The sequence below is a fragment of the Zalophus californianus genome, chromosome 7 (genome assembly GCF_009762305.2).
Source record: "Zalophus californianus isolate mZalCal1 chromosome 7, mZalCal1.pri.v2, whole genome shotgun sequence".
NCBI lineage: Eukaryota > Metazoa > Chordata > Mammalia > Carnivora > Otariidae > Zalophus > Zalophus californianus.
The window spans coordinates 41,952,422-41,965,435 of record NC_045601.1 but is presented as its reverse complement, the minus strand read 5'-3'; the positions used below and the strand labels follow the sequence as shown (position 1 = coordinate 41,965,435).

At 34.6% G+C, this 13,014-nt stretch overlaps 1 protein-coding gene across 3 annotated transcripts in view; it reads right to left on the bottom strand.

Moving 5' to 3' along the window:
• TBC1D32 (TBC1 domain family member 32) overlaps window positions 1-13,014 on the bottom strand; it is a 197,016-nt gene that overhangs the window by 41,908 nt on the left and 142,094 nt on the right. For all 3 annotated transcript variants that reach the window (XM_027600953.1, XM_027600954.1, XM_027600955.1), the window contains one exon: window positions 8,233-8,316. In XM_027600953.1, the coding sequence (XP_027456754.1) occupies window positions 8,233-8,316 (84 nt within the window). The remainder of the gene's footprint in view (window positions 1-8,232; window positions 8,317-13,014) is intronic.

Here is a 13,014-nt window from a genome sequence, read left to right as displayed (position 1 = left end):
GTGCTATGGTGAGCGATGTGAATTGTGCAAAACTGCTGAATCACAGATCTGTACCTCTGAAACAAATAATGCAATATATGTTAAGAAAAAAAAAAAAAAGAAGAAGAAGATAGCAGGAGGGGAAGAATGAAGGGGAGTAAATTGGAGGGGGAGACGAACCATGAGAGACGATGGACTCTGAAAAACAAACTGAGGGTTCTAGAGGGGAGAGGGGTGGGGGGATGGGTTAGCCTGGTGATGGGTATTAAAGAGGGCACGTTCTGCGTGGAGCACTGGGTGTTATGCACAAACAATGAATCATGGAACACTACATCAAAATTAATAATGTAATGTATGGTGATTAACATAACAATAAAAAAATTTAAAAAAAAGAAAAGAAAATGACTAGACAAGCCACACAATGGAAGAAAATATATGCAGTATAAATTAGACAAGAAATTGTATCCATAATCATTATATAACCACCACCTATAACTTATAAAATGTCATAAAATTCATATAGAAATGATGGGGGTAAGTAAAGCAAAATACTTGCATAGACATCTCAAAAGAAGTGTTCAACATCATTTGTCATCAGGAAAATGCAAATTAAAACCACATGGAGATACTACTGCATACCCACTAAAATGGCTAAAATTTAAGACTGAAAATACCGAGTGTTGGTAAGAATAAGGAGGAACTGGAATTGTCATACATTGCTGGTGAGAATGTAAAATCGTACAACTATTTTGGAAAATGGTTTGGCAATTTTTTATAAAGTTAAACATACCTCTACTCTCTGATCCATGAATTCCACTTCTGTGTATTTATATAAAAGACTTTTTATAAACGATTACCAGAACAATTCTAATTTAGATTAGATGATAACACTTAAAATTCTAGTACATATAAAACTGGATTATTAAACATGAGAAATATTTATCTTCATTAATATATATATCTGTGTGCTTGTAATACTAATGTTCCTCTTCTGGAAAGTATAATACAGCTAAATATCTTAACAGAAGTAGGAGGAATGTGCAGTGGGCTAATGGTGCTAATAATGAGCCTTCCTGAAGCCACTGTATTCTATAGATCAGGGTGACTTCTAGAAGAAGATGCTGACCTCGCTATCAATGAAGAATGGAATAGTTAAGGATCAAGGTGAGAGGAGTTGCCCAAAAGGACTATGACACTCATGTTACATGATTCAGAGTCTTAGTTCTTTCCCATGGAAGGAAAGAATCATTTCAGATTTATCTAGCTGTCTGTCTAAGGAGTCCTTTTAACTTTTCTGTGGTTGTACAAATAATTCCCCAGACCTATTCCTTCTCTAAAAGTTTATGTTTCTGTATATTCAGAATAGAAACTTAATTCTGCACATTTCAACAGATAATAGTTCCCAATTACAGCTGTACATCAAAATTCTCTGAGTTTTTTTTTAAAAGTAAAGATAAACAGACTCCACTCCAGACCACCGAATGAGATTGCTGAGGGTAAATATCCAGTCATTTGTATTTTTAAGGACCTCTACAGCTTATTTCTTGTGCACTGAACTTGAGATCCACATTTAAAGGAATAAAAGTAAAGCTTAGATATAGTTAAAATCAGATAGTAATACTTCACTTCACAAATTTCACTTTAAAGAATGTAGTAGTTAAATCTTTAAAAAGGCTTTTAAATGAGAATATATTGGGGTATTAGGCATACCATAACAAACATCAAATATCCACTCAAAAAAAAACCCCAATATTAAATAGATATAGGTGACAGTAGTGTGAATAAAACCCCTTTGAAAAAAATAACATTTTCCAAGCAGGAATAAGAAGTGAGAAAATAATTTTCTATTTACTAAATATTTTATTAAAAGAGACACTTCAATTTTAAATTTCTGTTTGATATATGACAACTTGACAAACAGAAACAGATCTTGGACTACAAAAGTTCGGTGAAATAATCTTTTGTTATATACAATCTGGACTAAATACAACTTACGAAGTAGAAACTAAAATCTTCAGAAATAAAACAAAATTGATAGGATAAAATAAATAAAATTCAGTGATAAAAATGGATGTCTTCAAGGGACTCTGATGTATCACTGGTAACCAGTGACTTACTGAAATGTGCAAATCTATGTATGAGATACGTTAATAGGTGCTTAACACTGAGTGAATGAAGAGATAAATTAATAAATGAACAAGAAATTGTACTTCATATCAAATGGAGAAAGTTGGAGATGGAAATAGATAGGGACTTAATATTTTCTATACATTGAAATTAAGTAACAAACGGATGATATAGCTCCCACTCCCTGGAGCCATTATGAAAAGTATAACAAGTTGGGGCGCCGGGGTGGCTCAGTCGTTAAGCATCTGCCTTCGGCTCAGGTCATCATCCCAGGGTCCTGGGATGGAGGCCTGCATCAGGCTCCCTGCTCCGCAGGAAAGCCTGCTTCTCCCTCTCCCACTCCCCCTGCTTGTGTTCCCTCTCTCACTGTGTCTCTCTCTGTGAAAAAATAAATAAAATCTTAAAAAAAAAAAGTATAACAAGTTGCTGATAAAAAGTCAACCAAACAATGACACCTGTAGCATCATACTTACCCTACTTAATGTCTAATTTAATCAAAGTATTAACTCTTTGAAGTAACCGATCCATGTAATTGTAAATATAATGGTCTCAGAACAAAATGAGTTGGAAAAATTTACTTAATATTGACTGAAATTACTCACTCTGGTAATGCAGTCTATTCTATTTTTGGTTTGCAAAGCTAGCACATAGGGCAGTAGAAGAAATGATATCTATTCTGCCTGGTACTTGGCTAATGGTGTGGAAAAAAATTAATTTTCGGAAGAGTAAAGAATTTTTCCACTGGAATACACTTCCATGGTTAGAGAAGCAGTTACTGCTTGGCTGTTTAGTGATTCTTCTAAAGCCCTGCTATAACTGTTATAAAGTCAAAGAACTCTCACCACCCAAAGAAGTCAACCCGTCATATACTCTCTTCTACCTCCCTCCTTTCCCAGAGTCAGTCTGCAGATTCTGTTGCTTCTCTTTTAACATACAGTTTAACTATCCATTTTATTCAATTCATACAGACATAAAATTCAATTTCTGGTGGCCAAGTTACTGTAAGAATATCAGCCTCCTAATTGGCATAGTCAGCATTATTTGGGAAAAAGGATTTCTTCCCATGTCCTTATGCTATTACCCTTTCCTGCAAGGCTCCCCTTCTCCTGTTTTTTCTTTTAGCCATACTAGAGCCACTCCTCTTGCTCCATTATCACTTCTTCCTGTCTTTCCTGACAGCACTAGTCAACACTGATCACTCTTTCCACCGAACACTTATGGCACTTAAAAACAAAAACCCTCATTTGACAATAACCCAATTCAAATACCACACTTAAAGGCACAATGCCTGAAATAAAGCAGCTAGCTGGAAAATGTCAGTTTTCCTTATTTTTTCTTACTAATTGTTGCAATTTATTTAATTCATCATTTTAGGTGTATGAATTATTTCCCCCACTTGGGGATAGTCTAATTAATTCATATTATATACTTCCTTGCAATTATTAAGCGTACTCATAAACATGCTCCATAAATGGAAGGTGGAAAAGAGTATATTTGCTGAATATCCAAAGAAAGTATAAAAGGTGTTTAACAATATATATTAAGTTTACAAGTATTTCAATAGTCAAAAGGTGAAACAATGCAAAATTTTCTGATTTCTTCCCAACGTTTTGATTAGCAACATAAAGAGTAAAGGTATAAAATTAAAAATATTTCCTACTTTTAAAGGAGTACTTAATTTATCATTTAAAGAAGCAATTACATTAGGAAAAAAAAAATCTCCAACTCATTCCAGGGAATTGAACCAACAAAAAATTAACATTGGTTAAGATTTGGAAAGATACCTATATAGATTTACAAACTGCAAATGTGCAGAACTTTGTTCATTCCTCTTTCTTTAAGGGGATAAACAGCTAAACTAATTTGATTTTTCCAGATCTGCAAATTTTATAATAGATTGGAATCCTAAGGGAACTAACAACAGATGGATGATTGTGTTATTCTAATCTCAGCTACCTCAGGGTTTACGCAAGCTGTCATTTTTAAAAAGACAATCAATTTCTCATTTTAAGAAACATGAAAAAACACTGAATATATCTATCCTGCATTTTCTTTTTTATATCAAAGCATGGTTTTTATTTATTTAAAGTAAACAGAGTGAAATTTTATAATAGGAAATAATTGTTCCACCAGCCAAAAAAAAAATAAATGATGAAGGGTGAGGATATCTTTAGCCATGGGAAGAAAATGATATTAGCAACAAGCTTAGCCCATATCATAACAACATATATTACACAATCAAGAAACAGGAAGCCACCTTATTTTTGGCTGTACTCTGAAACTCCAGTGGATAGCTATTCATTTGGAACCTTTAAAGAAATTAAATGCACATTTGAGGTTTATCTGCCTAGATAATACATTCAAAAGAGCCAACATCTGAGAAGTCCCTCATCATAAAATTTAGAAATTCAACAGAGGGCAGTGAATGTGTACACACTGGGCAATTAGTCTTGTTGAGTATTTAGATGATGTATGTAACATAATGTTAATTTTAGATTATTTACAGAAAATATGATCCAACAGAACAATGTGCCAAGCTGCAGAAACTGGAGATTATAGTGAAACTAGGGAGATACCTACTCTGGCCATGCAAATCTCCATAACTATCACTTTTTATTTCCTCTCATACTCATAGACTTGACCATTAATCTCTGTATCTTTTCACATATATTTTCAGGTTTATTCATAGTGTTATAATTTTCTTCACAAATGCTTTTTTTTAAAACTCTCTTCACAATTCCTGTTCCTTCCTCTGTAGCTCAGTTTCCTGATTTTAAAAGTGATGATTATGCCTACTGCAAACAGTAGTTTTAGGGTTGAATAATATAACACACATCAAGTTCTTCAGCACACTATTTAGTTCACAAGAGGTCCTCAGTAGGTATCAATTCCCTTCACCTACCTTAATCTGTTTATTGCTACCTTATGTTTTCCTCTCATTTCTTTGTTCTCATTTTCTTATGTTCTCTTTTATCCCTTTGCCAAATTTGCATTAAAGGTTGCTATGTAAATAATTAGGTATATGTTCATACGTGTATTTGTAAACATCAATATATTTATAATTGTTTTTTTTTTTAAGATTTTTATTTATTTATTTGACAGAGAGAGAGATAGCGAGAGCAGGAACACAAGCAGGGGGTGTGGGAGGGGGAGAAGCAGGCTTCCGGCCGAGCAGGGAGCCCGATGTGGGACTCGATCCCAGGACCCTGGGATCATGACCTGAACCGAAGGCAGACGCTTAACGACTGAGCCACCCAGGTACACTATTTGTATGAATATAGATGCTAATGAAACAGTATATATATTTAATTCAATAAAGATATATAAAATACTATATTAAAGATACAAAGGAGTTTGAGACCTAATGGAATAATTTAAACTAGCCACATACAATATAATAAATATCAAAATGGAAGTTTAAAGTGAATACAAAGAGTGCAGAAGAGGAACATCTACTTAGGAGTAAGAGGGAAGGGAACATTTTAGCTGCAACTTTATAGTTAAGTTTTACATTATCATATGGGAAAAGAAAAGCTCATCTAAAGGAACAGTAGTAGCAAAGGTTCAGTGACATGAATGCACAGGAGGCCTTTGACCAGTGGTGGGTAATAGCACCAGAAGGATAGGCTGGGCCAGACTGGAAGCATATATATTTTTTTTTTAAGGAAATAGGACATTTAGTGTCTAACTTGAATAAATATTTAAATGATGAGTTCTTCAGCAAACAGAGAAGTCATTTTACCCTTACAAGGAAGAGGAGCAGATTCCCTTGATTATCTATTTTCATAAGTCTCTGCTACTTCTCTGCTTTCTTCACAATTTCTTTACCGACTCTCATGTCCTGGAGATTCACCTTTGGCAGATTTCAGTTCTGCACTCTAGTTCATCCTTTATACAGTCACTAAAATAATCTTCCTAAAGTACAGATGAGTCAAAGCTTTTGCTCAGAAATCTTAAAGGGTTTAATCTACTGCCTATTAAAATTAAGACAAACTGATTGATAGTTTATAAAGCCCTCCTCCTTCATTCTTTTAGCTATTCTTTGTCAAATATTTCTTAACACTGTCATTCTAGTTGCAGAGGATATGACAGATAAGACGCGAAAACTACCCTACAGGAGTTTACTGCACATTAAGACCTTAAGTTGGAATATGAGAAAGCCATGACAGAGATGCATACTGGCTTTATATACCAAGCTGATGATTTAGCAATATATATTTCCAACCCATATCTTCCCCCTAAATTCCAGATTCAAATATTCAATGTATAAAAAAATGTCTATTTAAATGTATAACAAGTATTCAAAACCTAACATAAAAGCAAGCTCTTCACCTCCTCTCTCAAACCTATTTCTCCCTCATTCCTCCCCATCTCAGTGTATGATAATCTAATCCTTCCCGTGGCTTGGATCAATGAGTTGGAGTCTTCTTTGATTCCTTCCTTTCTCTCACATTCCACTGTCGATCTGTTACTCAATTCTGTTGGCTCTATCATCAAAATATACCCAGAATCCAAATACTTCTCACTATCTCCCACTGACATCCTCATCGAAACCACTGCCATTTTTCATCTGGATCTTCTCAATAGCTTCCTACTTCATCTCCCAGTCTTAACCCTCTGTCCTCCCTTCAGTCTTTGCTCAACACAGGCTCCACAGCAATCTTTCGTAAAAATATAAATCAGAGCCTGTGTTCCTATGTTCAAGACGCTGCAGTGACTTTCAAAAACCCTCTATCATCCTTCCTTCTCTGACTTCAATACCAACAATGCTTCTCCCATACTCCTGGTCAGCCATACTCGTCTCTTTCCTGGTCACTAGCTGGAATTCTCCTCTCCTGAAAGTATCTACATCTCTTGCTCCCCACTTTGCTAGTCTGAACATGATTAATAATGTAACCCTCATCCCCAGTTAGCACTCTCCAGCCCTCTTCCCTGCTGTGTATTTCTCATTTGCCGCCATACTATTTGATATACTAAAGCATTTGTTTATTGTCTGTCTTCCCATCAAAAGGCAAGATTCTTTCCCTCTTTTGTTTACTGCTGTGTCTATATGCTTATAAAAATTCTATTAAATAGTAGAAAACTGTAAGTATGTGTTTAATCAATGAATGTGTCTTTGAGTGGGGGAAGGGAGAAGCCGGCAATGCTGCTAATAGTTTAGTGTTCCTGAAAAATAAACAGAAGGCATGGAGAAAAAAACATGATGCCAGAAAGGAAGAAAAGGGAAGGAAAATGTAAGGCTTTGGGTATCAAGGTAAGAAGCTTAGACTTTAGGCAATGGTCAATGTTGATCCTTCCAAGGAAGGATCTTCCTTGCACTTCAAGGAATGAGTAGGTCAGATTTGCACTTCAAAGGTCACTCTGAGAGCAGCATAAAGGATACCTTTGAAAAGAAATCAGATTCCAATCAGTGACACCTGGAAAAGAGGCTGTTGTAATACCCTAGGCAAGAAGTAATGGGGGCCTGAACAAAGAAGTGGTCAATTAAGTAGATAAATTTGAGATCTATTAAGAACATAGAATTAACATAGTTTGGTAATTGAGAAGAAAATATGGACTTAGATCATTATTCAGTTTCTGGTTTAGATGGACAGTAGATGATTGTATTGCCCCCCAAAACACAATGTAGAAAAGGGTATATGTTAATAAGGTATCATGAGGTGAGGGCCCTGCTGGACATTTAGAGTTTGAGGGTTTCTGTAGCACATCCAGGTGATGTTTACCTTTTAAGCTGCTGGGAATACCACAATGAAGCTTATAGTAGATCTCTGAATAGAAGATGTGAATTTTGAAGTTATCAACATATGCGGTAGGTAAAAACAGTACAAAGGAGATCCTAGAGGATAGTGGATAGAATCAAAAGAGAGGAAGACAATGCCTTAAGGAAAAACAACTTTTGATGGGTAGATCGGAAAAAAAAGCTCAAAAAAGAGAAAGTTACAAGAAAACCCAGACACTTGCACAGAAGAGACTGAGATATCTATACTGTATATGGAACCAAGTGAGAGATTTTTAAGATGAGAAACCTTGTGCATATTTTTAATCTAATTAGACAGCTCTATGAAATATTATCTATTTTTTTAGATAATTAAGTGCTTTTCAAAATTCAAGACGCTTAAAACATACCTGTATATTCCACTGAGGGGAAGTAGCATTCAGATGCGCTTTCGGAGAGATGAAGCACAAATTTTTCAAGCAATTCTAGTAAAGCTGTAATAAACAAGATAATAATTAGGATATTAAAGGTCAAGAATAATACATGATAATGCATCTCTGAAGTCACAGACTAGTAGATAAAAGTCATCTGAACTTCTTCACAGTTACACCCTTAAGGGGGTCCAATTCAAAACACAAAACACTTTAATATTCATAACAATGTTTTTGATGTAAATTAAATTTTAATTGCTTCACTGAGAACCTATTCAATGTAAAACTGGAAAAGAATCATCTGTTATCTTTAGATTCTCTAAGGATTACTTCAGAATTCGCTAAATGATCTAGATACAGAAAGAAAATCATCACTAACTAGGCTATAATATCTTATCGTCATTATTCACACATGCAGAAAAAAAAATTATCTAAACTCCAAGACAACAATCAAGGCATAACTCCCTTCCCTTTCAAGACCAGGGCATATTATGTGTTTTATACACTTGGCAACTTTATATCTGTTTAAGGCAACTGGATCAAAAGTAAGCTTGCCAGCAGTTGGGTGGAGGGAAAGATGCATAGGTAGAACACAGGATTTTTAGGGCTGTGATACTCTTCTCTATGACACAACAATGGTGGGTAAATTTCCCCATTATACATTTGTTAAAATTCATAGAATGTGCAAACACCAAGAGTGAACCCAATGCAAACTACAGACTTTGGATGATAATGATGTGCCAATGTAGGTTCGTTGATTGTAACAGGTGTTATAGTGGGGGAGGTTGTGCATGTGTAAGGCATAGAATGTATATGGGAACTCTCCGTACTTTCTGCTCAATTTTGCTGTAAATCTACAATTGCTCTAAAAAAGTTTATTAATCAAAAAAACGTTGGAAAAGACACCTATCTATCAGTGAAACAGTAAGGAACTGTATCAAAAAAAAAAAAAAGTAAGTTTTTCTCTATCTGGTTTAGAAGAAACAAATGATTCCTGGACTGGACTGATAATGCCACTGTGTTTGCATTTACCACTCTCAAAATGTATGTAATGAGATGAATTATACTTAATATAGAATCCAGAATTGGTTTTTTGGAAAGAAATATATCTATAAAGTAAATGATATGCATACACAGAATATATATATATATATATATATATATACATACATATGTATATATATATATATATATATATATATATATATATATAAAACAAGCAAGCTTAAGCCACCTTTTAAAACTGCGTTACATTCAGGATATTGACTATGACCTATATTAACTAAATGGACCCTTTTTTCATATCCAAGTGCATTTTAAGCACATAAGTCATAAAGAAAATTAGTGTTCAACATGTGAAAAATGTGAAATCAAACAGGAATAACACGCGCTTTCCAACAATTGTAGCTCTGACAAGCTACATATCACAGTTTTTAATGGCCTAAGATTAAAAACAAAAATTTTAACGAACCAGGAGAGATAATGGACTCTGAAAAACAAACTGAGGGTTCTAGAGGGGAGGAGGGTAGGGGGATGGGTTAGCCTGGTGATGGGTATTAAAGAGGGCACATTCTGCATGGAGCACTGGGTGTTATGAACAAACAATGAATCATGGAACACTACACCAAAACAAATGATGTAATATATGGTGATTAACATAACAATAAAAAATTTAAAAAAAACAAAAATTTTAATCACTGAACTCTATTCATATTCTGATTTCAAATAAAGTATTAAAAAGTATGAGAATATAGTAGTGGAGGGTCAGAAAGGGCAACAGTATTGTCAATTATTTAAACTTATAGTTGTGTAATGGTTCTATCTTTACATGCATAGGGATAAATTCTCTCACAGAAAAATCTTTCAAAGTTTTAACCTATGAATCTATACATAAATAGCTCTTAGGTGAGCTTTCAACCTCCATGTGTTTGTTTATGTTATTTAATATAAAGAGGAAAAATGAAACAAAACGAAACCAGACAGAGAGACAAAACCTAAGAGACTCTTAATCTTAGGAAACAAACTGAGGGTTGCTGGAGGGAAGCGGGGTGGAGGGATGGGGTAACAGGGTGATGGACATTGGGGAGGGTATGTGTTGTGAGCACTGGGTATTATAAAAGACTGATGAATCACAGACCTGCACCCCTGAAACAAGTAATATATTATACGTTAATCAACTGAATTTAAATTAAAAAATTACAGTCTTGAGACTCTTGAGATTACAATTTTTTAAGAATATCTTAATGAATTTTAGAAAATCATTCTGAATCAAACTATAAGAATAAAATGTGAGATACACATTAGTAACAAAGATTATATAAAAAGAATTTTAAGTGGAAATATCCATTTAACATTATAATTATTCTCATTTTAGCACAACCGTATGTTTGCTACATGCTATGCACCGAAGTAAAGTGCCTGAGTTAATGGGAAAGGTCACAGCGTACTGCTAAGCAATTCTTTGAATCATATGCCCAGAATCAGGTTTAGCCATCAGACAGATAGCTAAACACACTTCAGTGAAATAAAAAAATTCTTTATCATATCTGTGGAGCTAAACACAATATAATTTGAAACTGAAAGAGTTACCAGACTAACTGCAGACTTTGCAAAAGCACACTATTTTATGGCAAGTACTGATCTTGAAATGCAAAATTATGCCATTAGATCCATACACTGGAGGCTTTTAGATTAACTACTTTTATACTTTGTATGCAAAAATTACATCGCCAAACTATCTGGAGAAGGTTCTGGATTTCTACTGATTCCAACAGACTCATTTTGCCCAGCAACCCTTATAAACAGCACTATGCACTTCCAAATATTTTGAGGGATAGGCTATAATCATGGAATAATACTAAACACTGATCTATATACAGTAGTTGAACACGTGGCTAAAATCTCATTGGTACATCTAACTAACCAAACATAAGTGTAGCTGAACTTGCATAATTACTAGAGTGGCTATTTATCTCAGTATGGCCAACCACTTCACTCATTGTCAATTCACTAAAAATTCCATCATCTATAACTCAAGGAAATTAGTTCATATCATGAAACACTTACCTTTAAATACAAATTAACTCTAGAATATTACTGTCCAGAAAGTTAACCATAAAATATTCTTTTCATCTTAAGTGGATCTTTTTATTTCAAATGACAGACCTGGAATTTCTAGAAAGGATTTTAGATTATAAGCTGCCTCCTTTAAAACATATTTATTCCATGGGGCTGGACTATGACACAGACTATAAAAAAAATGTATAAGACATATATATATATGTATGTATGTGTGTGTGTGTACATACAAACTACAAAGGGACATGGGTTTATCTAATGAGAAAAGACTGAGGACAGATTGTTCAGGGATACTTGGGTATTGACTAATTTCTCCCTTGGCACTGCTGTCACAAGAGAAGCTGGTTCCAAAACTAAGGCAGCTCAGTGTTTGTAAACATGCAAAATTTCTCCTGGATTCATTCTTTTTTAATTCTTTTTTATCTTTTATCACTGCTAGCATATCATCAGATCATAAGATAATTACAATAGAGACCCAATTTTTTCCCAATCAGTCCATCTTACATGGAACCACCAGAGGCTTTTTCCTTGAACACTTGCTTATTCAAGAACTAAATCATGGCTCCCATCTCCCTACCCCATGAAGTTAACACTATACTCATGGGTTTCAGGCACTTTACAATCTTACTGCATCCAACCATATCCACATTTTATACAAATTATAAGCACAGTCAGACTATTTTTCTCAATGTTCTCAAGTAGTTTATATTCACTTTCCTCTATAATTTTTAAGAAAACTTATTTTGTATAGAGTCTCAGGAATTTGTGAGGAAAGTACAAAGGTAGAGGACTTTTATCCCTTCATTTAGGGTAGGTCTGCTGTTGACAAATTCTTCATTTGAGAATATCTTGATTTTCTATTCCTGAAGACTATTTTCAATGCATAGAGAATTCAGATTAACAGTTCTTTCAGTGCTTGAATGTCATGCCACTTCCTCTGTCCTCCATCTTTTCTGGTGAGAGGTCCATGGTCAATGGTATTGATTTTCCGCTGTAGGTATGATGTTGTTTTTCCTTCTCTGCTTTCAAGATTTTTTTGTCTTTAGTTTTTATAAGTTTGACTATATTGTGTCTTGGTATGGAATTCTTTGGGTTTACCCTGTTTGTGGTTCTTGAATCCATACTTTTAGATTTGGGTTTCTTGATAAATTTGGAAAATTTTTAGCTATGTTTCTTCAAACACATTTATAGTCCTAACCTCTTCCCAGGTCTCCAATGACACAAATGCTAGAACTTCTGTTATGGTTCCACAGGTCTCTCGGTCTCTGTTAATTTTTTGTTTTGTTTTGTTTTTCAGTCTATTTCCTCTCTGTTGATACCTTCGAGTCACCAATTCTTCCCTCTGTCCATTTTATTGTTGAACCAATCCATTTAGCTTTTTATTTTGGTTATGGTATTTTCACTTCTAAAATTTCCTTTTGGGTTTTATTTCTTTGCTGATACTTTCTAATTTTAAATTTGTTGCATGTGTGAGACAAACACGTGTGGAGGGGAAGAAGAAGGTCTGGCGCTGTTATCACTGAGTGATAGTGAAAATCCTTAACTCTCTAAGTCTTCTCTGATACAATCCTAGCAAGGAGTGGCAAGGGTGTCCCATTACTGCCAGGTAAGGATGGAAGTCCAGACTGTGCCCAAGTCTTGCTAGCAGGATTTTCTGCGGTGTTTGGCTGGATTAAAGTGGTC